Source organism: Eucyclogobius newberryi, unplaced genomic scaffold (genome assembly GCF_026437365.1).
Source record: "Eucyclogobius newberryi isolate DKJ021-1_F unplaced genomic scaffold, fEucNew1.0.hap1 SCAF_1, whole genome shotgun sequence".
NCBI lineage: Eukaryota > Metazoa > Chordata > Actinopteri > Gobiiformes > Gobiidae > Eucyclogobius > Eucyclogobius newberryi.
Window position 1 is genome coordinate 23,118,343 of NW_027315723.1, and position 26,554 is coordinate 23,144,896.

The 26,554-nt window shown below is 47.2% G+C and overlaps 2 protein-coding genes and 2 pseudogenes across 2 annotated transcripts; 1 reads left to right on the forward strand and 3 right to left on the reverse strand.

Moving 5' to 3' along the window:
• Nucleotides 1-632: 632 nt before the first annotated feature.
• LOC140363472 (uncharacterized) lies at nt 633-1,833 on the reverse strand (annotated as a pseudogene).
• A 2,253-nt stretch (nt 1,834-4,086) lies between these two features.
• On the forward strand, nt 4,087-5,052 carry LOC140363477 (trace amine-associated receptor 1-like). The gene has a single exon (XM_072450075.1). The coding sequence runs from the start codon at nt 4,087-4,089 to the stop codon at nt 5,050-5,052; it is 966 nt and encodes a 321-aa protein (XP_072306176.1).
• Nucleotides 5,053-8,022: 2,970 nt separating this feature from the next.
• LOC140363488 (uncharacterized) lies at nt 8,023-9,412 on the reverse strand. The gene is made up of 6 exons (XM_072450088.1): nt 9,340-9,412; nt 9,069-9,249; nt 8,750-8,998; nt 8,573-8,673; nt 8,280-8,376; nt 8,023-8,207 (listed from the first exon to the last, which is right to left on the reverse strand). Exons 1-6 carry the CDS (start codon nt 9,382-9,384, stop codon nt 8,023-8,025), a joined length of 858 nt encoding a protein of 285 aa, XP_072306189.1. The 5' UTR covers nt 9,385-9,412.
• Nucleotides 9,413-25,116: 15,704 nt separating this feature from the next.
• LOC140363496 (uncharacterized) lies at nt 25,117-26,317 on the reverse strand (annotated as a pseudogene).
• Between the last annotated feature and the right edge of the window lie 237 nt (nt 26,318-26,554).

Here is a 26,554-nt window from a genome sequence, read left to right on the forward strand (position 1 = left end):
GTTTAACGTTAAATTTGGAAGCATTGGAGAATGTCGATACAACATGATCTGGAACCTTCTTCAGGAGAGGAACGAGACCACTATTTCTTCTACGTGTCCCTCAAGCTCTCCTCCGGGCTATGGTCCTTCTTTCTCCTGTTCCTGTATTCCACCGTTCCCACGTCATACAACTCCTTCCTTCAAATTTTTGTAAATAGTTATTTGTTATTTTGTTCATATTGTAAATAATAGTTCTATTTTTGTAAAACTACATTTGTTTGTTATAAAACGTGTCTCGTGTATACCTCTGCACTTTCTTGTATATAATCCTGGGTAGTTAAATTGTATTAATTTAAACTGTACTTAATTCATTATCACAAAATTAAAAATAATAAGCAAAAAGCTGAGCTAATCACTGTTTTATTAATTTAACTTTATTTCATTCTATGTCAACAGCCTGGCATTTGGGCTCAAACTTGACAGATCATGTGGTCTTTGCAGACGTTGTCTATAAATATGAAAAACACTTTATAAAAACACCATATACAACAGGCTGTGGACAATGTACCTAAACAGACTCAAATTAAGCTCTTTGTTGTTTAGTGCGTGGCTCTTAAAAAAGCTGTTGTGGGTCAGTCCTGTGAAGGACATGACTACTCTCTGGGCTGCCATGGCACTGCTCCTTCTTCTGAGAAATGGGCCTTAAACGCCTCCCTCACCCTCAAGGCCTCTCGGGATGGGTTGTTTGCCCCGATCCGTCCCACACCTGGAAGTGGCTCCTCCTGTGCTCCAGCTCCCTACGCTCCAGGCACATGCTCCGGCACTGTGGCCCGCATGAAATTGTGGAGGAGACAAGTCGCCTTCACGCACTTCTCCACAATTTCAGGGTTGACTTCCAGGCGCCACAGGAACATCCTCCACTGTGAGGTCCAGATCCCGAAGGCGTCTTCAACCACCAGCCGTGCCCGAGAGAGGCGGTAGTTGAAGACCCGGTCTTCAATGGGGAGGCGCCCACTTGCAGGGAAGGGTCGCATCAGATGTCTTTGCAGCGGGAAGGCTTCATCCGCCACAAAGACATGAGGCTGTGGGCCTCTGCCTTCAGCCCCGGGCAGGTTCTGGTCAGGGGGCAGCCGGAGAGTGTCTTCACGTAGGGCCTGACAAAAGGCAGAGTTGGACAAGATCCCCCCGTCACTCGTCCTCCCGTATCCCCCCACGTCAATTACCCGTAAACGATACCGGGCATCGACCACGGCCAGGAGGACAACGGACTGATCCCCCTTATAATTAAAAAAGCGGGATCTTGAGTTGGGAGGGGCCTTCAGCCAGACATGTTTCCCGTCAATAGCTCCACAGCAGAGAGGGTAGATCCACCACTCCCGATTCTAAAATGGTGCACTAGACCAGGCAATATAAAGACATTTTAATAAAAATACTCTTGCTGTTGTATGAGCGTCGAGCTGCGTTTATATATAGTTTAAACAACGTCCACTATTTACCCTGGTTACTTTTATTAGCTATGTATGAATACACTCTGTTATTACATGAATAATTACTGACCGAAGACAGATGGACAGGCGCTCAGCAGCTGGAATCGAGCGCCTGTAGTTGGTGTCCTGGTGGGTTATCCTCGCACCAATGCGGGACAACAGGTCGTCAAACTGGGGACGGGCGAAAGTAGCACTGAAAGTGCTGATCGTCGAGCCGCAGCTCCTGCAGCAAATGGTGGAATTCACCAAACTCCGATCGCCTTTGCAGTATTTGGTGAACCCATGCACGTCGCCGCCGAGCCCGGCGCCTCCGTCTGAGGGTTTTCAGAACCAAATACGTGAATACTTCTGTCTCTATATCCGCCATTTTCACCAACAGAGAGAAGCTGCCAAACACAACACCTCCACTGCGCACGCGGCAAACGCGCGTCTGCTTATTATATTTCGGCTCTGCTCCGCTGCGCCGAGAACGCAGCTTATTTGCGTTTTTCTTCATACGTACCTGCGTCCAACTTTGCCAATAGGCGCGAATAGGCGTTTGCGGTGTGAACAGGGCATTAGGCAGCTCCGTCACATTAATAAACTTGCTAAAAATTCTACATGTCAATTAATGGGGTGCTGAGTGTCCATTAAAGGTCCCATAACATGCAAAATCGACTTTTCAGAGCTTTTAACCTTCTTACATTGCTATTAGTGCTTCATATATGTACCCAGAGTGTTTTTTTGATTGATTCCCGTAGTGTTTAGCTATAGTACAGACTATCTCCTTTCCTCGAATCTCCAAACTGACGGGGGGTGTCTACAAGAGCGCGTCATACCCACAGGCACGCGTCATCATCCCCCCTCACCCTCCCCCCTCTCCACCCGCCTGTGGGGCTACGTCACGGGTTGGGCGGGGCACACACGCTCTCTGAGACTACGTCACGGGTTGGGCGGGGGAGCCAGATCGCTCTTCGCAAGGGTGGGGGCGAATATCAAACCAAACCGTTTGCATTTCCGGGTTGGTGAGGGGGTCCAAGGTCTGGGTGATATTTCTTAACTATTATGTTAAGGGTGTTGCACAACCCTTATTATTATCAATTATACACTTAGGATAGACTACGAAACGTGAAAAAAGCATGTTATGGCACCTTTAATGATAAATAAAATGAGCTATCTTGCAATGAATCAAAGGGTGAAAACATTTTAAGGGGTCTGAATAATTTCCGTACCCACTGTATTTCCAGCGTCAGCAAAGTGTTGGTTAACAGGTCAAAAATAAATATTTTTTCATTGTCAAGCTAATTGAATCTTTAATAATTTTGGTAAATCATTTGGTAAAGAGGGAGCCGAATTTTGTGACAAGGATTTAAGATAAAATCATAAAAATAATAATCCTTACTAGGTTACATCTGTCATGGAAGTTCCACTCCCATGGAAGCATGTGTTGCACTAAACACGACTGCACCACAACAAAGGAGAGGTAATTACTTATTACTGATTATCAATGCTGCCATGACAGTTATAGTGATGAATAGTTTCCAAAACCACTGAGGAGACTTCTCTGCTCTGTTTGTGACAAAGACAAAAGATTTGTCCAAGTTTAGTTTAGTTTCTTCTTTATTAGAAGGGACAAAGTACAGAGACTTGTAAAAGACAAAGATGCTCCGCACCAGATAGTAGCAAGTAGTTGATTTCCATCTGCAGTCCTTGATGGACAATTCTTATGTTGAATGTGTGTTTTTGCTTTAGCAAACAAAACACATTCAACATAAGAATTAAACCGAGTTCACATTTTGACCCAGATACACTCACACACAGCCACACATCTCATTAAACAAGTATTTACATAAGCATAAGGCGTATACATGACCTACCAGTTTAGCTTTGCACTATTAAAACAGTCCATAAAATATATATCATGATACATTTGTTAATTTGTCCTTCATGGAAGAGTACATTTACATATTTCACCCACATTTCTGCAGTATGTGGTGTTGCATGTCATAAAACTGTTATCAAAAGGGCACTACTTTAGGCTTCTTATAAGGGGGAGAATGTTGAACAGTTTGTTTGACTTTTTTGGTTAAGGGGGAAGATTGTTCCACTCCTTTATTGCATTATAGGAGAAAGCTGTTTGTGCAAGTGTAGTTTTGCGTTTTGGTATGACACACTGGCCCCTGGTGGAGGCTCGTGTGGCTCTGAAAGTGTGAGCTGAATAAAAGTGTATTAGAGGCAGATGCAGAGTATTTTAGAATTCTGTATCCATTCTAATGGAGTTTTTTTTATTTTATTTTTTTTACATTATCGCAGTCTGCATTTTTGTAAGACATAGCAACGGTGATGCTGTTGTGGTTTTGGTTTAGGTTTTTTCTTATGTCGAGTGACGGAGCAAAACTAATTTCCCCTGTGGGACAGTAAAGATACCTTGAATCTTGAAGGCACTTTTACAAACACTGGCCAAATACTGCAAACAATCTGATTGGATGAGCGAGCTGAGATTTTGAGACCGGTGTCTATAAAATGTGTTTGCAGGTCTAGTGGTCCAGTGAACAGCATATAATCAGATGTGAATTACCTAAACTTACTGTTAAGCATCAATTTATGTGCATGAAGAAGGAGTCTTCATCCTCATCTGACAATGAATGCCACTCACACTGTGCTTGACATCCATCCATGTTTTCAGTTAGTTAATTTGACCACTTTACTGTTTCCTCCTAACCCGTCTGCTCTGTGTGTGCTGGTGTATCTTGTGCTTGGACTGTTGTCGGCTATAACAGTTTGTGGAAACCTTCTTGTGATAATCTCCATTGTTTATTTCAAGCAGCTCCACATTCCCACAAACTACCTGATCCTGTCTCTGGCTGTGGCTGACCTGTTGGTGGGAGTCGTGGTCTTTCCTTTCAGCATGGCTCAGACTCTAACCTCCTGTCTCTATCAGGAAACTGTCTTTTGTAAAATACGGGATTGTTTTGATGTTACTGTCAGTACTTCCTCTATTTTGAATCTTTGTTGTATTTCCATTGACAGATATTATGCCATTTGTAATCCTCTCACATATAAGAACACAGTGACTGTGCGTGTGGCTGGAGTTATGATCTTCATGACCTGGAGTGTTGCTATTATGATTGGAATTGGTATAGTTATTGGTGGATACAGCCAGGGAACTTGTGAAGAAACATGCTCTGTTAATGCTGTTCTGTCTAATGTCACAGGGCCTGTCTTTGCCTTTTTTATGCCGGCCATTATAATGCTGTGCATTTACAGTAAGATCTTTATTGTTGCTCAGAGACAGAGAAACAGCATCCAGATTTCTAAAGGTGGTGTGATAAGTAAGACGGAGAGGAAGGCCACTAAAACTCTGGCAATAGTGATGGGGGTGTTCCTCTTATGTATGACTCCATACTTTCTGTGCATTGTTTTTCTGCCTTTAGCCAGTGAAACTCCACCGTTCTCTCTGATTGAAGCTCTCAACTGGCTCACACTGTCAAACTCAATGCTCAATCCTTTCATTTACGCCTTCTTCTACAGCTGGTTCAGATCTGCCTGTAAAATGATATTAACTGGACACCGGGATGCACTGACAGCTTTGCCAACATTTAACTAGTGTGATGTTTTATATGATGTTAAGTCTGCTTAAAAATAAAATCAAGGATATTAGTTATTCTGATGCAAAATATTTAAATTGATTTGTGCGCCAGCAGTAGCTCACTTTCATGTTACTTTTTAACTGATTTGGACCATTGTTGTAATAATTAACAAAAACTAAACCTTATATCTTATGCATGGAAAAAAGTCCCCAAAATGTTGCATAAAACAAGAAACACCCATGCGAAGATCACATGTTCCGTCTTCAAAATTGTATCATCTACTGGCAGCATGGGAAATCTTCAGATGGTATTTCGCCTCGAATTGCTAATTTAACTGCAGAAATGTTCAGAAGAAATCTGGCAAAGATATATGGACTTAAAAGGAGATATATCAATTGCTTTTGAACATGTTATATTTTTTTCCTTTCTCATGTACCCACTTACAGTTGTGTTTCATGTATATTTCAGTAGTTTCCTGCAATCAAGAAGCAATTGCTCCAACTAGAGACCTGTAACGGACGGGAATTCCCAAGGGTCCTGCATTTTAATGTTCAGTTGTATCTGGCCGATGGGACTGTGTATGTATGGGTTACGGTGTTTGCAGCTGTAGGCAGAGAGCCTAAGATGAATTCCCCCTTGGGGTCAATAAAGCTTTTTCTATTTTAGTCTATTCTATTCTATACAAATGGACACACATATCCATCCATCTTCTTCCGCTTATCCGGGGCCGGGTCGCTGGGGCAGCAGCCTAAGCAGGGACTCCCAGACTTCCTACTCCCCAGACACTTCTTCCAACTCCTCCGGGGGGATCCCGAGGCGTTCCCAGGCCAGCCGAGAGACATAGTCTCTCCAGCGTGTCCTGGGTCTTCCCCGGGGCCTCCCCGTGGGACATGCCCGGAACACCTTCCCAGGGAGGCGCCCAGGAGGCATCCGAAACAGATGCCAAGCCACCTCAGCTGGCTCCTCTTGATGTGGAGGAGCAGCGGCTCTACTCCGAGCTCCCCCCGTATGACTGAGCTCCTCCTCATCCTATCTCTAAGGGAGCGCCCAGCCACCCGGCAGAGGAAACTCATTTCGGACAGCCCTGAGCAAAGGGCCTCAGACTCCGTACTCCTGGAGCACCCCCCAAATGTCAAACCAAGGGACACGGTTGCTGGTCCAGTGTTTAACAACGCGGACGAAAACCACTCTGCTCCTCCTGAATCCGAGGTTTGACTATCGGTCGGATTCTCCTCTCCTGTACCCTGTAATAGACTGTAGGATATGCAGATGTCCTCCCCCTGTTGCCATGGTGACAGGAATGCGAGCTATAGGTGTTATCAGCTGTCTGTGTGGAGTTTTAAGACCCTCGAGAGCAGAGGACGTGATAGAGACAACACGAATGGACAAGACGCTCTGAACTTTGAAAATAACTTTTCATCAAATGACTCCTTTTGGATTACAGAGAAAATCCTCTCTCCAAGACAAAAGCTAAAACGCTAAACAGACTATGCGGTTTTAGTGTGTCCACCAGATGATTTTACATGTACATATTGTGTTATCGTGTTTTACATGTCATTTTAACTGTTTCACAACTTGTTTTGTGGACAATTTTACCTTTTTGTGTAACTCTTGTGGCCTAAAGCCAGACCTCATGTCCCCTTATCAGCTCTGACCCCAGCATGCATGCTGATTGGCTGAAGCCACAGCGCCAAAACGCCCGCGGTGAAGACAAAGGAAAGAGCAGGGAGTTACAGACTCAAGTTTCCATCTGAGCTCCAGAGAGTTCCATCAGAGTTTCTTTCGAAGCTCGACCCTCCATCCAGGGTCCCACCAGCAAGGTCCATGAGGCCTTGGGAGCAGGCCTCGGGCCTAGTTAGCGTGAGCGATGCTACGCTACGGGACAAAGACTTTTCCAAGAGAAGCTAATGTTCCCTCCTGAAACTAAGAAACCTGTGCCCGTTTTTAAAAAACGTGATCGATGCTGCATCACGCAAAATCAAGCAAGGACCTTTTGCAACTTTTTCAAGTCCACAGCCTTTTAAACCAGCCACATCGGTGGAGCAGCACGACGGCCTTTTCATTTGGAACGTCTCAGAGCCAAGGAGAACGCCTCAGAGCCAAGGAGAACGCCTAAGAGCCAAGGAGAACGCAGATCGCAGAACCTGACCCAGTCCTTCTTTGGCCAGACAACGTCAGAGCCGAGCTCCAGAGCAGCCCTGCTCTGGCCAGCGTGTTGGCTGAGCCGCAGGCCCTTGGACCCACGCAGGCCCTTGGACCCCACGCAGGCCCATGGACCCCGCGCAGGCCCTTGGATCCCGCGCAGGCCCTTGGACCCCGCGCAGGCCCTTGGACCCCACGCAGGCCCATGGACCCTGCGCAGGCCCTTGGACCCCACGCAGGCCCTTGGACCCCGTGCAGGCCCTTGGACCCCCCGCAGGCCCTTGGACCCCACGCAGGCCCGTCTCAGGATCACAGCTTCTGGTTCCGTTCGTATGAATGCACTTCACAGGCTGAATTTCATCTTAGAGTTAACTCTTGCACACATCTAGATAGATCTAGATACAGAAATACAACTGCTGGACCCTCCTCTTGGTTGTATTTCTGTCCATCCTGGCTTCATTGTGAATTGTCTCAATATTTATGCCCAACAAAACATGAACAACATCTATCGAGCAGACTATGGGCGAATACGTGGGAGAACACAGGAAGAGTGAGTTCATGAAACTTTGATAATAAGCCTCTTTATGCTTTATTAGTCACATATCAAAAAAAATATTAAAAGTAACAATAGTAAATAAATATACATACACACAAAAAAGGAAGTAAACAAATTGTGTGTCCTTTTCTAAGCGTCTTAGGTTTGTGGCCTACAGAAGCTTTGTGAGATGGTGTTGGGGGCTTCTTGGTGCCAGGATCAGGGTGGTCATTCCGGCATGTGCTGTGCTCCGGATACACCTGGAGTACCCAGATCCTGGTGGGCAATATGTTGGATTTCTGCATCCTGGTCAGGTCCGCCCCCCCACTCGACTGAACCTGGAAATGTGTGCCGCGATGACGTCCTCTTTTGGAGTCTTCTCGAACTGTGCGCAGAGGTCTTCAGGCACAGGGACAGACTTTAACTGGTCACAAAATCTGGCAGGCTCCGGGAAGACCTCAGTAAAGACCAGATGCATCAATTCGGACACATAGCCTACAAAATGTAAATAGTTAACAGGTTATTTATTTATAATTATATAACTTATAATTTAAGTGTTTTTCTTACCAAATGTGGTTTTGGTTTTGACAGGTTTTGCTGTGGGTTTTCCTTTTTTATATTTCGGATAAGAAACTTTAAATAAAGCCTTTCCTTTTGAAGTTGCCTGGGCACGATTCACGTTTTCATTGAAGTGTATCCCTGCCAAGTATAGCCTGCTAACAATCAAAATGTTTCAAATGTAAAATATAGATGCAGTTGTTGGAAATACACTTGATGTCAGAGGCAAAATAAAGACACAAGAGAATTGAATGGAAAATATAGCGTTTTACTATTGCATTATGTCTACATAATATATATGCCTCCAGTGAAGAGGTTTGGTAATTGGAGCTCAGTTTTTGAACATCTCCAAGCAGTCTCTTGTTCACAAGTAGTTTTTCCACCTTGTACAATGCCACAGTCCCTTTGTAAATAAGAAACCACAGAAATTACCACAAAGCTTGTGTTTCACAATAGTGTAATTGTGAATTATTACAAACCTGGTTGAAACCACTTGCTCGGGTCTAGGGAAACTTTCACAGGATGAGCACACTGTGGAAATTCTGGGTCATCATGTGTGTGGACATCTTGAATGTGGTTGATAAGAGACGTCCACTTTGCCAGTTTTTCTGGTCCTGATTTTGAGGAGGTTGCTACCCAATAGATGTGGTTTATGATAGTTGGTAACCACTTCTTTATCAACTGGCACTCCTTTTCTTTGGACATCTTCTCCAATTTTTTGGAGATACCTGTGAAGTAACACAAGCTGCTTACAAGCTGACTTAATTGTCTCCAAATAAAAAGAAAAAAATGACAAACCTTTCTCGAGATGCCAGACGTCATAATATTGGGTAACACTTCTTCCTCGTAGGTATGTTTTGACCTGCGTGTGACGGTCTGTGACGATATAGTCCACTTCTATGTTGTTGGTCTGTAGTAAGTCCAAACATCTGTGCAGTCCATCCTTTTCCATATAAAAACTTCCACCAACTTCATTGCTCTACGGTAAACACAATAGCTTATAGACACACACACACACACACACACACATATATCCAGTGGAAAAATGAAAGGAATGAATTGCACATACCTGCACCAGTTGGATGTCAAGTACCTTTTCACTATGGAGTTCCATCAGTGTGTAACTACCATACTTGGCACTGTGTCCTACAGAAAGTAAGGAGCTGTAATAAGCATGACATAATCTTTTTTGTTTATTGTATAAATGTGAATCCGCTCTCATATCACCACCCACAGCAATATTTTCCTTCATTTTCAACTCCTCCAAAAATATTTCCTGATCTTTCTTCCACTTGTGGTAGATGGCAGGCTCGAGAAAAGATCTTGAGTGTCGTCTGTAAGTGTTGTACCTATGGACTTGGAGATTCATTGCCTTACATATCTGATGAAGAAAGATGAAAAGGGGCTGTCTTATTATGTAAATAACAGCATAAATAGCATACAGAATAAACTTAACAAACTGTTCTGTTTCTCGTACCTTTTCCATTTTTAAAAAAGATCCTCCTGAAAAATACACTGCTGCAGAAAGATGCAGATTGCCCACTGGTGTGCATCCCAATGTCGGCTGACTGTCCAACTTCCGGTGATACAAGCAGTGTGGACAGTTCTGCACGAAAGAAACAAATGTCCCACTTGTCCTCTTTTGGACGTCACAGCGCCGTTTGCACACTGGACACGTTTGGAAAAGCTCTGCCAAACTGCTCTCAAATACAATGTATTTTTTGTCTTTGTACGCTGGTCCTGGCTCTATTGCACTGTTACAGGAAAAAAATACAACTGCGTAAAAAGTACTAACATAAAATTGATATAGAAAAACTCTTACGTCAATTCAAACTCATCTGTTAATGAGGCTCCAGGCTCATACGTTGAATCATGTGCGTGTTTTGATGAAATGTCTGAAATGCCAAGTTCTTCCTCCGTTTCTTCTTCCATTTCAAGACGTGGCCTCTTTCTGGGTCTTTGACCAATTCCAGACATTTTAAGTGGTGTCGAGGACGGCTCAAGCCATGGTTGATCCGTCTCCGTATTACCATCAGAGGTCGCAACTTTCGCTTGTACACCTGTAAAAAAAATCACATAAGCACTTTGTTACTGACTATAGTAAAAACATGAATGCTACAAGCAATGATGTATTTTACTTTTGGAATTTTTGGAGTGAAAGCCTGGCATTCCGCCGTGCTCCTTTCAGCAGCAGGGAAACGAGAGAGCCGGTGCACACTAGCAGCTTCGTGCATCGGCGCATCAAACAAGCTGCTTTTCGTTGAGGACGGCATGTCAGGAAGACGTTTCCTGGTGGATTCAGGGGCGCAGCGCAGCATCGTTCCCGCCTCCTCTGCTGACACTCAGACAGGGGCCTTCGTTGGATGCGGCCAACGGGACCTCCATCCGCACCTTCATTTCTGTTTGTTTTAATGGACATGTGTTCAGCTGGGACTTTGTAGTAATAATAATAATAATAATAATAATAATAACTTTATTTATATAGCGCTTTTCAGTGACCCAAAGACGCTGAACATAATAAAAAAGGGGGGGGTATTTACAGACAGGGGGGACAACACGTACAATACACATTAATATACAGATAAAATGAACAAGACAGAAGAAGTAGAGAGAAAAAGATGGGGATGTAACAGGGGGTAGAAGAGTAGGCAATGGGGTAGAGGAGGCTAGGGGTAGGGGAGGTCATAGGCTTGGATGAAGAGGTATGTTTTTAGGCGGGATTTGAATGTTGTGAGTGAGGGAGAGTGGCGGACAGGTTGGGGGAGGGAGTTCCAGAGTCGGGGTGCTGTTCGGGAGAATGCTCTGTCGCCAAAAGTTTTGAGTCGGGATGTTGGTGCAGTCAGGGTGAGAGAGGAGGAGGATCGGAGAGCTCGGGAGGGGCGGTGGGGGATGAGGAGGTCAGACAGGTAGGGGGGGGCAAGGTGGTGAAGAGCTTTGAAGGTGAGGAGTATTTTAAAGTTTATGCGCTGCTTGATGGGGAGCCAGTGGAGAGAGCGGAGAACGGGAGTGATGTGATCACGGGACCGGGTGTGGGTGAGGAGGCGGGCAGCGGAGTTTTGGACCATTTGGAGTCTATGGAGGGAATGGGAGGAGATGCCAGTGAGGAGGGAGTTGCAGTAGTCGAGGCGGGAGGAGATGACTGTGGCTTCTGTTACAGTTCCCATTCTTGGTGCAGATTTTTTGTGTGCTTATAGACTTTTAGTGGATGTTGCTAATAGGTGTCTGATTGACGCTGTATCATTTAGTTCTTATCCATGTACGCTTGGGGGGGCTGGACCGCTCCTCGCTAACATGCTAGCAGCAGGGGATACATACCAGCGACTTTTAGCAGAGTTTCCTGCTCTAACTATCCCTACATTTTCTGCTGCTGTAGCTAAACATGGGGTGGAGCATTGTATTACCACAGAGGGCCCGCCGGTTTTTGCTCGGGCACGCCGTTTGGATGCGGCTAAGCTGGTAATAGCCAAAAAGGAGTTTGCGAATATGGAGCGGCTCGGCATTGTGCGCCACTCTAACAGCCCCTGGGCCTCCCCTTTGCACATGGTTCCTAAGTCCGACGGTGGGTGGCGACCATGTGGGGATTTTCGATGCCTCAACAACGCCACCACTAACGACAGATACCCAGTCACGCACATTCAGGATTTTTCTGTGCATTTGGCGGGTGCTGTTGTTTTTTCAAAAGTAGATCTGGTGAGAGGTTATCACCAGGTCCCAGTTCATCCTCAAGATGTGCCCAAGACAGCAGTGATTACTCCGTTTGGATTATTTGAGTTTCTGAGGATGCCGTTCGGACTGAAAGCGCCTGCTGTTTGAGCACCTTACTGAACATGGATTGATTGTGAACCCGGCGAAATGTCAGTTTGGATTATCAGAGATTGAATTTCTGGGCCACCGTGTGACGCCTCATGGTGCTGTTCCATTGCCTACTAAAACGGAAACTATTTCAGCGTTTCCGTGTCCCCGTTCAGTGAAACCCCTGCAGGAGTTTTTGGGTATGGTAAACTTTTATAACCGCTTTATTCCGCGGGCTGCCCACATAATATACCCTTTGTACGAAGCACTCAGGGGCAAGAAGGGTAATCAGGAGATAGAGTGGACCCCAGAGAGGTTGCAGGCTTTTGACAGAGCTAAGTTGTTGTTGTTGCTTGGCCCATCCCGACCCAGCAGCACCCCTCGCCCTGACTACAGATGCATCGGATTATGCTGTAGGAGCGGTTTGTGAACAGTGGGTTAATGGAGCCTGGCAGCCCCTGGCCTTCTTCAGTAAGAAGCTGCGTGACTCTGAGAGGAAGTACAGTACGTTTGACAGAGAGCTACTGGCACTTTTTCTAGCCACCCGACATTTTAGGTTCCTTTTGGAAGGTCGGGGCTTTACTGTGTTTGTGGATCACAAGCCCCTAACATTTGCCATGGCCAAGGTTTCTGAACCGTGGTCAGCGCGTCAACAGCGGCAGCTTTCCGCTATTTCGGAATTTACCACGGACATCCAACACTTGCCCGAGAAAGATAATTTTGTGGCCGACTGTCTCTCTCGAGCTCGGATTGGGGCTGTACATTTTGGGGTGGACTATGCCGCTATGGCAGCAGATCAGCTTACGGACGCATAAATTAAAACGTTGCGTACAGCTACGGAGTGTAGTTTGACTTTGGACGATGTTACTTTTCACGACAGTGGTGCAACCCTTCTCTGCGATGTGTCTACAGGCAAACCGCGGCCTTTGGTTCCTGTCAGCTGGCGTCAACGGATTTTTGATGCTGTTCATTCCTTGTTTCACCCCGGGGTTAAGGCCTCCGTGAAACTGGTGGGGGCAAAGTTTTTGTGGCCTGGCCTCCGTAAGGATGTTAAGACTTGGGCCACTACATGTGTTGCCTGCCAGCGCGCTAAGGTGCAACGCCACATCAAAGCTCCACTGGGCCCTTTCCTGATTCCTGACAGGTGGTTTGAGCATGTCCATGTGGATTTGGTTGGTCCTTTTCCTCCTTCCAGGGGATTTACACACATATTGACTATGGTAGACCGGACTACGCGTTGGCCTGAAGCAGTTCCTCTGTCGTCTACTACTTCAGCTGAGGTGGCACGGGCATTCATTTTTTCCTGGGTCGCGCGTTTTGGGGTTCCCTTGGACATGACCTCAGATAGGGGCCCGCAGTTTACTTCCGAGCTGTGGAATACTGTGGCTGGTAGTTTGGGGGTTAAACTCCACCGGACAACTGCATATCATCCACAGGCTAATGGGCTGTGTGAACGTTTTCACCGTACTTTGAAAGCTGCTCTTCGCGCCTCGCTTGTGGACAGTAGTTGGGTGGACAGGCTGCCCTGGGTCCTGTTGGGCCTGCGTTCGGCCCTCAAAGACGACCTCAATTCCTCTTCTGCGGAGTTGGTTCTTGGACAGAGTTTAAGGGTCCCGGGGGAATTTCTTCCGGGCTCTTCGGGGGTAGGCCCTAGCGTGGCTAGCCGGGCAGGTTATCACAGGGAAGCTGAGGTTTTTGCTCCTGTTCCTGCTCATCATTGTCTCCCTCTGTCGTATGTGCCGCAGGACCTGATGTCGGCAAGGTATGTTTTCATCCGCCATGATGCACATCGTTTGCCACTACAGCCACCATACGACGGCCCCTTTCGCGTTCTGGAAGCTGGGCCTAAGGCCTTCCTGGTGGAGCGGGGAACTTGTCACGAGCGGGTTTCGGTGGATCGTTTAAAACCGGCCCATGTACTTAAGGACGATGATGTGCAGTTGGCACTCCCTGCTCGCCGTGGCCGCCCCCCTGCTCCCCGTGGCCGCCCCCCTGCTCGCCCTGGCCACCCCCCTGCTCGCCCTGGACGCCCCCCTGCCACAGTCATTACCAGGGATAGTGGGCATAGGCCAGTCTCACCCTCAGTTGTGGTCAGGTGCAGTGGTAGGGGTAGGATTATTACTGTTCCTAAGCGTTACTGTTGACTTTTGTTTATATTTTGTGTGTTCGGGGGGACCTGTATGGCGAACCTGTATTATGCATGTATGTATTATTATGTCTCACACACAAAAGGTGTCTTATTGTGAAAGGGTGAAGGAAGTAGTAGAGGGGTGAGGGTATTTAAATGGATTCTTGTTGCACAGGTGTGGTTGATTTTGATGGAAGCAAATAAAGAAGAGACACAAACGTACCTTTGGTCTGATTATTTGAACTTCCACAAGATCATAATTGTTTTGTAAACCTAAGCTTTACTGTGAAGATGGCTGAACTTTGTCTTAGTTTCGAAAGATGAAGCCAGACATGAGTGTTTCTAGATAAGCCATACTATGAAATGAAGCCTGCGTAAATTAACCTGGAAGACCTAACTTAAATCTGCGTCGGCCACCATAGAAGGACCTGTGGTGGCAAAAATCTCTTGTTAAGACAAAGAAGCAAGTTGTCTCGTTTCAAAAGTAAACTGTTTAATCTTGTGGCTGAATCAGAAAGAAACTCGTGTGGACTCGGCCATTCTCATAGAAGGCCGAGTCCACGCGTCTGTCTCTTGCCTGCTTCCCAAAATGTGTCTCTCCCAAATCCTCTCATCCCACGTCTGTCCCCTGCCTTAAATCACAGATGGTCACATGACCACACACACACAGAAGGAGCAAATGGGAGATCAAAGAAACAGTGGTTTCAGGAAGGAGACAGTACATAAAATTTGTGCCCGGCCGTATGAAACCCAGTTACATGTCTACCCGGAGACATTTTGAGTTATTCACAGATTCTGAAAGTGTGAATTCAAAGCTTTCCAATGATGTCTCACTCATGTAGATCTGATAATATTTGAGTAAGTTGTGGTCATTTGAATGTATACAACTCTCAAACCCATTCACTGAGAAAACGGCTTCCAAAGTTTCTCACCTGAGAGAGCCCAGAGTCACAGGGGGGCTCATTTGCATCTCATTTAGATAAGCCCTCCCCCCTGTCACACTGACACCACCTTCCCCCTACAGCTGTCACTCAAGACTCAAGAGGAGTGTTGTTATTGATGGTAACTGGACTTGAATCAGAATTAGAAGTTACTATATTAAAATGGAAATACTTGGATTACAAAAGGCCCTGAATAGAATCAAAGAATCAGAATGAGAATAGGGTTCATTGCATTTGTCGGTAAACATAATTCACAGGTGATTCAGTGCACCAACAACGGTGCACTGAATGATTCAACACAAACAACAAAAGATAAGATAAGATAGCCTTTAATGTTACAACGCAGTAGATACAGGGGGAAAGGACAGATAATTTATAGGAAGTTTAAAAAACACCCTCAATAGAAGAACTCTTATAAACAGATGCCAGAGCCAGGTATGCGAACTGCAACATATGAGATAATAGACATCATAGGTACACCATCAGAGTCCAATTACGTCCGCAGCCTCTTTTGCACATTCGTCTTCTGTGCTGTGACTCTCGGCGCTGGGCATGTGATGTCTTTTGCCTCGTCAGCACAGAAAGGCCTGATTTTTTCATGCAGATAGGTCTGCCTGTCAATGTTCAATCCAGGTGGGACCAGGACATGGAGATTGTCAACCGGAGGCAGAACAGCTGTAGTGCGTAGTAGCTGAAATTCCACTGGTTCGGCCTTAGTCACATGGGTTGGGAGCAACTTCACATGCCAGTCCTTATGGCCAGGATGTCGACCAGGTAGCATTATGGAATGGACTTCTGCATAGTTTTTGATAAACTCTACAACGGTGTGGATGACTTCATGGCTGATGAACCTGCGTGAACGTGGCTGTGGCTGTGCACGCTTCTTCCTCAATCGTGGTGTTGCTCCATTTTCATCATAGTGTTTAATTATGTCAGTCGGGGTGTCTTTGCCAATTCTGAAAAGGGGGAAAAAAAGGATTAGGGTTGAGAGTAATATGGGAATAACACGCTTCACGTGGCTAGCTAGCTTGTGATATCATGGCTCACCAGGTTTAGACCAAAACAGGCACTCACAACACAAACACGACCACAACAGCACACCAAAACATAACTTTCAAGCGTGTTTGTGATGCCATTTATTCTGCATTATTCACATTCTGACGTTTACGTCGTATTTAAGACTTAAAACGCGGAGGAGCGGGTACGGCCGGGGCTAGCGGCGCTACGTGGCTAGCTAGCTTGTGATGGCTCAACAAAACAGGCACTCACAACACAAACACGACCACAACAGCACACCAAAACATAACTTTCAAGCGTGTTTGTGATGCCATTTATTCTGCATTATTCACATTCTGACGTTTACGTCGTATTTAAGACTTAAAACGCGGAGGAGCGGGTACGGCCGGGGCTAGCGGCGCTACGTGGCTAGCTAGCTTGTGATGGCTCAACAAAACAGGCACTCACAACACAAACACGACCACAACAGCACACTAAAACAGGCGTATTTAATATTAATCATTACTTACGCCATGAGGAACAGGAAAGTACTTCTGCAGACTTCCGTGCCTCCTATGAAAAAGCTTGTCCGGGCAAACTTGCGCTTCTTCTGGGGCTTTTTCGTGGACGTCGTCAGCTCAGAAGTGACGACAGAACGTCTGTTTGCTTCCATATGTCCGATAATCCTCATATCCTGCCACTCTCTTTCTGCTGCTAATGAGTCGCTCCGTAGCTTGTACATGAGTTCTGGAGAGAGTTTCCCGCTACACGATTTGCTTGAGAGTAGAGAATTTTCTTTTCTTCTTGAGTAACATTTGCAGTCAAAGTTACGGATCTTTTCCAACTCTTCGTTCTCTCCTGCAAAAGTAACCGTGGCTATAGCGTCTGTTATTTCACGCTCCAGCTCTTCGGCGTGACCGGGCGCTCCTTCCTCTGTCCAAAACCCATCTTCCTCCTCATCTAAGGTCAGCCGTAGACTAGGGATATTTTCCAGCTGGATGAAATCACGTTCGTCATCTGTGAGGTCATCTTCAGATTCAGAACTTAGATAGTCATCTGGATAAGCGGACTTTTCGCAGAAATAATCCAAAAGCGTGGAGCTGTAACAACCTCTGTTAAGCTCCGAAGCGATAGCAGAAGGATCCATTTTTCAACTGATGTTACACAGCGCGTGTTGCTCCCTGTGTTGCTGCTTATCAAGTAGCCATGCGGCTGGCGGCTCAGCCCATTGGCTGACTACAATAGCGCAGCTGTTCATATGGAAATGCGGTCACACCCCCTCTGCACGTCCAGAGAGCGCCCGAAAACACCACATTTTAAACGGCTTTATTTATGCTTTTAATGCTGCAAATACTGTTATCTGATACATCGAATGGCTGGTCCATATCTTCAACTAGCACATTCTGCAAAAAAACGAAAATCACAAATTTGGGGAAAAAAAAGTAAAATGCTGTTTTTCTCAGTTTCACCGAGGCCGACATGGTCCGACAATTCCGGTGGCGAGGCACATTTGCATTAATTCAATTCACATGTCTTGCCTTGTGTGAAACATAACGTGGGACTTCCAAGCCACTCCAGGGAGTCCGGACATGTAAATTTCCAGGCCAAAAGGGGTTGTCAGGCTGTTAGAACTAAATCTGATTAGAAATAGGATTGAAAGTTAAAAAGTAAAGGGCCAGATTATATTTTTTCCACAACAGACCCCTCTCCCCAGCTCCATCATCGCACTCAAGCGGCGTCCGCCTGTCCGTCTGTGAGAGTCAGATCCCTCACTTCACCATGGACTCTTCCAGGTTTCTGCACTTATCCCAAAGAGGTTATGCAGTTTTTCCCGGCCAAGAAGGAGGGTGGAAGGACAGGGGACGTCTGCATCATGGCCCTGCACCTGCTCCTCATCACCAATCAACGCTCTCAAGTCACTCCTCCCCGCTCCCAATCAGTGCCCAGGCGGTCGCATTTAGGCCCTCAGGCAGATGGCTCGGTCGCTTCAAACCGTATCTGCGACTGAAGCACAAGCGCTATATCAGATTTCGACTCCGATGACCTTCCCGGCTCCCCGCTCCTTCTGGACGAGGACCCCAGGCCACCCACAGGACACCCACCGCGGAAGAGCGCTCGCCTCGCCGCCCCTTCGCCCGTGCCCAGACCAGCTAGGATTCCCCCTGCATCGTGCCTAGGTATGTCCCAGCTGAACCAACTGGGCGCTTACCTTCTCGAACAGGACTCCTCTTCCCCGCCTCGGACTCCTCCTCCACAAGCCGTGCGCCCCAGCGGTAAACGGACGTACAAAGCGTCTCATCCGCCCAAGCGCGGCCGTCACCGCCGCTGTTCCTCCGCCGCTTCAGAGCGAAACGTGCCCTCCGCCGTCGCGGCTCCTCCCACCACATACCACGCACCACCGATGTCGGTTCCCGCCGAGGCTCCGCGGCTACAGGAAATGCTCCTCTCCACCGCCCAGGCTCTCCACCATGCCGTTTCCTCACTCAACTCCCGGCTTCAGCAGACCGGCCCCGCGGTCCCCTCGACGTCCGCCCCCCCCAGCACGGATCCACGGCCAGGCTCCTCCCCTTCACTACGGCCCGCTGCATTCCCCGTTGTTCCTAACCCCCCGAAGGTCAGCCCATGACTGCACCCTGGTTTCATAAACATCTTAGAGCAATCCTGGTCTTTTGCAATCTACCCCCTCGCTCTATTCTGGGCACTCGTTCAGAATAGGAGCCGCTACCTCTGCAGCCACCCAGGGCATTCCTTCAGCAGCCCTCCAGCAGCTTGGGCGATGGTCCTCTTCAGCCTATGCCTCATACATTCAACCCGAGCTGCCGTCAATTTTGGCGGCTCAACGCTCCTTGCCCTCCCGAAACGTAAGTTCTCCTCTCAACAAATACTGGTGGTGGTTACTGTCTCTCCTCTATTCATCTCCCGCCTTCCCGGCCATGCAATCCGCCCACGCCACGTTCTGTACACAACCCGCACCTCATTGCACCCTTTCGGCCACCTCCCGACTGTCACCCATGTCCCACGGCTCCCCCTTGTCCGCTCCCGTCCGTGGTCCATGTCCCACAGCCCCCCCTGTCCGACTCCCGTCCGTCCAGGGTCAGGTCCAGGGTCTGGCCCAGGCCAGGGTCAGATCAAGGGTCAGATCAAGGTTCCGGTCTGACACGGCACCCCTCCGTCCGCCTCCATCTGTGGCCCATGTCCCACAGGCACCCCTCACCTTCCCCGCTGCTGCCCACCGTCCCGCTCCCGTCCATGACCCACACCTCACTGCACCCCTCTGACCGCCACAGATTTGACCAAGGTTACAAAAGACTTTCTACATCACTCAAGGTTCCTTACAGCACAGTGGCCTCCATAATCCTTAAATGGAAGAAGTTTGGGACGACCAGAACTCTTCCTAGTCCTAGCTGTCCAGCCAAACTGAGCAATCGTGGAAAAGAGCCATGATGAGAGAGGTAAAGAAGAACTCAAAGATCACTGTGGCTGAGCTCCATAGATGCAGTACGGAGATGGGAGAAAGTTCCACAAAGTCATCTATCACTGCAGACTTCCACCAGTCAGGGCTTTATGGCAGAGTGGCTCGACGGGCTCAGCCAGAGCCTGATCTTAACCCAATTGAGCATCTGGAGAGACCTGAAAATGGCTGTCCACCAACGTTCACCATCCAACCAGAAGGAATTGGAGAGGATCTGCAAGAAAGAATGGCAGAGGATCCCTGTTATGACCCCAGAAGAGGCTAAAACATACTTAGGACACCGGAGACAAATGCAAATTGAAAGGATTTTATTAATATTTCATACTAGAATGAATACCGAAACTTGCCAAAAAAAACGTGCCCAAAAATATAACTAAAGTTGCAACAGAAAGATGGACCTGGTGGGCCAGCCAATACTGAGCAAAGGGTCTAGATACTTATGACCATGTGATATTTCATTTTTTTTCTTTTTCAATTGTTGTGGGCTCGCTCAAAAAAAAGGCTATGGCCGAGTCAAAGTCTTTCAGTTTTTGACATTTATTTCAGTTCAAAAACTAATGAAGAAGCATAAACAAAACAAAAAATCCCCCGTGCTGTTTACAACGTCCAAACAAAACAAAAAAATAGGACCAAGTATATATACGCTTGTCCAGACTTTAAAGTTCTTACGTTCTCAAATGCTTCAGGTGCTCAGGTTCTGCCAGCTCTGCAGCCACACTCCAACTCTCTGGCAGTCCAAAACCGCCCCGCTCAAATACCCCTATGCCCCTCCCATGGACATACATGAGCCAATCCAAATACATTCATAAACTAAACACAATTTCCCCCAAATGAATACATGAAATTACACCCCAAATAACACAAAATATAACCCCACCATTCCTTCGCCGAATGGGCGGTCCCCCTACACATAAACAACAAAATAATAATCCCCCCCTGATCATTGTTAGCGCGCGCAACGGTGCCATAAATGCGCCCCGTACCTTTACCTCCGTTTGGCCAATCAGTGTGCGGTACGGGAGCGTGTGCGGAAGTGAACGGAGTGAGGAGCCGGGCTGCGAATATTTTTTTCGTAGTTGAGTTGGGAACTCAATCAGAAGGCGAACAGCTTCTGGGTGGGAGTTGACTTAAAATCTGGTCTCCTCCCAGGAGATCACAGCGCCACAGAACTTGAACTCGTGAATGAACTAAATAGAGAATGACAATGGACATGCTAGCCAGTGTTTGACCATAAAATAAATAACCATAACCCCTAAACCTAACCCCTAATCCTAAACCTAACCCTAACCCCTAGCCCCTAAACCCACCCCCTAACCCTAGCCCCTAAACCTAACCCCTAACGCTAAACCTAACCCCTAAACCTAAACCTAAACCTAACCTCTAACTCTAAGTTTTTGTGGTAGTTAGGAGATGAAGGGGAAAAAAAATTAAACTTAACTATAAATTAGAGGTGGGAGCGGGAGTCAAACTCAGGATCTCGAGGTTCCTAGACCACATCTTTAACCACTGGGCCAACATAGCTAGACGATGAATTAGCTCACATGTGATCTGGGCCGCCAATGGCAGTAGACCGGATTTAGGTCAACGCCCACCTTCAACGCCCACCTAGAAGTTGCTCGCCTTCTGATTGGCTGAGAAATCTGCCCTGTTCCCAACCCATTTACGAAAAAAATATTCGCAGCCGGGCTCTCGGCAGAACCCAGTGTGCACCCGAGATCCCACCGAAATAGATGCAAACTGTTATGAAATGGGGAGTGAAAGGTAAGCTAAATGCGCTTGTGACACACGCCTATCTCGGCCGGTTTAAGTGGTTTACGCTTTCTGTGTGTGTGTGCTCGTGTGTGCGGGCGTGCTCAGCGTGCGATACGGGGCGGTCATTGCCGGGGCTGACTAATGGTACATACAGACCGCACACGCCTAAACGCGCCCGACGCAGAATTTGAGCGCGTGTACATTTGAAAGGTTTACGCAACAGATGCGCGCTATCGACGCCCCTGCCACTGTACACAGGCGCGCGTATGGCGCGCTCCAGCTGTCTGCGCACATGCGCAATAGAGGTGTTGTCGCACGAGCAGTGGAGTTGTTGTCACACAGAGGCGTCGGGCTCGGCGGCGACGTGCCTGGGCACACCAGATACTGCAGAGACGGTCTGAGTTTGGCGAATACCACCATTTGCTTCAAGAGCTGCGTCTCGACGAACAACGCTTTCAGCGCTATTTTCGTCTGTCCCGGACCCAGTTTGACGACCTGTTGTCCCGCGTTGGTGCGAGGATAACCCACCAGGACACCAACTACAGACGCTCGAGTCCAGCTGCTGAGCGCTTGTCCATCTGTCTTAGGTCAGTATTTCATTGGATGTAATAATAACCGAGTGTATTGTTAAACATACATAGCTAATAAAAGTAATCAGTGTAAATAGTCCTGTAATAGTTAGTCAAAAGTATTTATATTGCTTGTTCTTGATATATGTTCTTGGTATATTTGATAAAAGTACAAGTAAACTGTATTTAGGCTATATAGTTATTTGTATGTTTGTTTTTTTATCCCGATATCTTGCCACTGGAGACTCCTACAGGACAATTGCCAGCAGCGTCCGGGTTGGTGTGTCCACAGTCGCCTCCATTGTCCCTGATGTGGCGGCTGCCATCTGGGACTGTCTTGTGGACGAATTTATGGCTGTGCCCACAGCAGAGGGCTGGAGGTGCGTTGCAGCAGAGTTCGAGGAGCGGTGGAACTACCCTCTCTGCTGTGGAGCTGTGGACGGCAAACATGTGCGGATGAAGGCCCCTCCCAACTCCAGCTTCTTCAACTACAAGGGGGATCACTCGCTGACATTTACGCTACAGTTTAGTGTATTGTGGTTATGCATTTATTCAGGGTTGACTGGTTTAGCAGCTCTTGCATACAGATATGGTGGTGGTCCTGTCCCTCATGTATATACATTAGGAATACACGGCAGCCAACAGAATAGTCATGTCCGCCACAGGACCCACAACGGCTCTTTTAAGAGCCATCCACTACACAATAGAGAGCCCAATGGACATGTAAATAATCAAACTGTCCTTTTATGTAAATTTTTCTACAGTCTGTTGTACAGTTGTAATTTGTTTTTTTAAATAAACAGTGATTAGCTTCTCAGTTCTTGTCCTTGGTTGTTTTTGTGTGTGATCTTTAAATAGACATTGATATTTCCTACAGTCAACAAATGCCATACCTTCAGACCCTAGCTTTAGAACTTCAAATAAACTTATATATTTAAAAAGAACATCCAGACGGGATTGTGATGGGAGCAATATGACGTACGTCACTGGAGCGTCAGCTCTGATTGGCTGCTGCGGCGGCTGCTACGCTTCAGCTGCAGGAGACCTCAGCATATTTGAGCACGTCGCGTAGCCGCTTTCGTCACCTCAGCTGCCTGATACGCGCGCTCAAAGCGTCGAGAGCGTAAAAAAACGCACCAATCGCGCCGCAAAAACGAAGAAATCTCGCCGCGGATAACGCAGTACGTGCTCGACGCAAAAGCGTCCAGTTTACATTCAAAGTCTATGTAAACGCGCGTCGAGCACCTCCTGCGTTTTTGCGGCGCGGTTTCCGCTTATTTGCGTCGCGATTCGGCGTGGAGCGCGGCGAGGCCGGTGCGCTTTTGCGTTTTCCGCTCGAGACGCTTTGACGGGCGTATAAGCTTCAATGCATCAAAACGGTTCACCGCAAATAAGTTCAGAATTTTGAGCTTTTCTGCGGTGCTGCGGGACAGCAGCGAATCAGAGATGACGCTCCGGTGACGTACGTACGCACTTAGCCCGGGCAAAATCCCATTTCTCCCAGGCAAATTACAGACATGGCGGACGAAACGCTGATTGTGGTGGTGTGCGGGCTGAAGGAGTTGTATGACGTGGGAACGATGGAGTACAGGAACAGGAGAAAGGACCAAGCCTGGAGAAAAGTGAGCGAGGAGACGGGACTGTCTTGTAAGTTTTTACAGCTTTTAAACGATAAAAAAATGTGTTGATAGTTGATGGATCCCAATAATTTTGGGATCCATCAACAAGTAAATGTGTTTATTCAGAGGAATTCTGCAGAAAGCGGTGGAAAAGCTTGAGGGACACGTACATGAAAGAGAAGAAGAAAGAAAGAGAAAAGAGGAGTGGGTCAGCAGCAGGGTCAGCAGCAAAGTGGAACTACTCTGGGGTCATGTCCTTCCTCGACCCTTTCATCACTCCCATTGGGTCAAGCGGAAACATGGAGAGAAGGGTCGAGGAGGCCATAGAGGACTCCAGAGAGCCTGAAGATGCAGCAGAAGGGCTCTCCGAATCAGGTTTGTTGTATGACACTTGAAAAAAAATATTGGCTCCATATAAAATACGTATGCCTCATTAAATATGATATTTAATAAAGCAATAAATGTAATTGGCTGAAATATAACTGCTGTGCAATGTTCTTTTAGAAGATCAGGAATTGAATTGCCGCCCTTCTGCTGCTGGGGATGCTGGCCCCTCTGCTGCTGGAGAAGGCCCATCTGCTGCTGGCCCTTCTGCTGCACCCACAGGTGTGTGAAATCATTTGGTTTGAAAAAATAACAATTTCCTTTTTTTTAGCCCGTGTCATCTAAATTGCTATGTGTATTCTTTTTTTTTAGGCCCAGCGAGGAGGAGGAAGAGGCCCAGGGATCAGGAGCGCAGCTATGAGGAGTATCTGCTGGAGGGGCTTATGGCTCGCCATGCTACTGCTGCTGCTGCTGCTGCTCCTCCCCCTCCTCCTCCGCCGCGTGTCCCTTGTGCCGATGAGCTTTTTCTTCTTGGTCTCCTTCCTCTCCTGAAGACGGTTCCTACTCGAAGAAGGGAAGAAATCAAATTTGGAATTTATCAGTGGGTATATTCCAACAGTAGTTTAACGTTAAATTTGGAAGCATTGGAGAATGTCGATACAACATGATCTGGAACCTTCTTCAGGAGAGGAACGAGACCACTATTTCTTCTACGTGTCCCTCAAGCTCTCCTCCGGGCTATGGTCCTTCTTTCTCCTGTTCCTGTATTCCACCGTTCCCACGTCATACAACTCCTTCCTTCAAATTTTTGTAAATAGTTATTTGTTATTTTGTTCATATTGTAAATAATAGTTCTATTTTTGTAAAACTACATTTGTTTGTTATAAAACGTGTCTCGTGTATACCTCTGCACTTTCTTGTATATAATCCTGGGTAGTTAAATTGTATTAATTTAAACTGTACTTAATTCATTATCACAAAATTAAAAATAATAAGCAAAAAGCTGAGCTAATCACTGTTTTATTAATTTAACTTTATTTCATTCTATGTCAACAGCCTGGCATTTGGGCTCAAACTTGACAGATCATGTGGTCTTTGCAGACGTTGTCTATAAATATGAAAAACACTTTATAAAAACACCATATACAACAGGCTGTGGACAATGTACCTAAACAGACTCAAATTAAGCTCTTTGTTGTTTAGTGCGTGGCTCTTAAAAAAGCTGTTGTGGGTCAGTCCTGTGAAGGACATGACTACTCTCTGGGCTGCCATGGCACTGCTCCTTCTTCTGAGAAATGGGCCTTAAACGCCTCCCTCACCCTCAAGGCCTCTCGGGATGGGTTGTTTGCCCCGATCCGTCCCACACCTGGAAGTGGCTCCTCCTGTGCTCCAGCTCCCTACGCTCCAGGCACATGCTCCGGCACTGTGGCCCGCATGAAATTGTGGAGGAGACAAGTCGCCTTCACGCACTTCTCCACAATTTCAGGGTTGACTTCCAGGCGCCACAGGAACATCCTCCACTGTGAGGTCCAGATCCCGAAGGCGTCTTCAACCACCAGCCGTGCCCGAGAGAGGCGGTAGTTGAAGACCCGGTCTTCAATGGGGAGGCGCCCACTTGCAGGGAAGGGTCGCATCAGATGTCTTTGCAGCGGGAAGGCTTCATCCGCCACAAAGACATGAGGCTGTGGGCCTCTGCCTTCAGCCCCGGGCAGGTTCTGGTCAGGGGGCAGCCGGAGAGTGTCTTCACGTAGGGCCTGACAAAAGGCAGAGTTGGACAAGATCCCCCCGTCACTCGTCCTCCCGTATCCCCCCACGTCAATTACCCGTAAACGATACCGGGCATCGACCACGGCCAGGAGGACAACGGACTGATCCCCCTTATAATTAAAAAAGCGGGATCTTGAGTTGGGAGGGGCCTTCAGCCAGACATGTTTCCCGTCAATAGCTCCACAGCAGAGAGGGTAGATCCACCACTCCCGATTCTAAAATGGTGCACTAGACCAGGCAATATAAAGACATTTTAATAAAAATACTCTTGCTGTTGTATGAGCGTCGAGCTGCGTTTATATATAGTTTAAACAACGTCCACTATTTACCCTGGTTACTTTTATTAGCTATGTATGAATACACTCTGTTATTACATGAATAATTACTGACCGAAGACAGATGGACAGGCGCTCAGCAGCTGGAATCGAGCGCCTGTAGTTGGTGTCCTGGTGGGTTATCCTCGCACCAATGCGGGACAACAGGTCGTCAAACTGGGGACGGGCGAAAGTAGCACTGAAAGTGCTGATCGTCGAGCCGCAGCTCCTGCAGCAAATGGTGGAATTCACCAAACTCCGATCGCCTTTGCAGTATTTGGTGAACCCATGCACGTCGCCGCCGAGCCCGGCGCCTCCGTCTGAGGGTTTTCAGAACCAAATACGTGAATACTTCTGTCTCTATATCCGCCATTTTCACCAACAGAGAGAAGCTGCCAAACACAACACCTCCACTGCGCACGCGGCAAACGCGCGTCTGCTTATTATATTTCGGCTCTGCTCCGCTGCGCCGAGAACGCAGCTTATTTGCGTTTTTCTTCATACGTACCTGCGTCCAACTTTGCCAATAGGCGCGAATAGGCGTTTGCGGTGTGAACAGGGCATTAGGCAGCTCCGTCACATTAATAAACTTGCTAAAAATTCTACATGT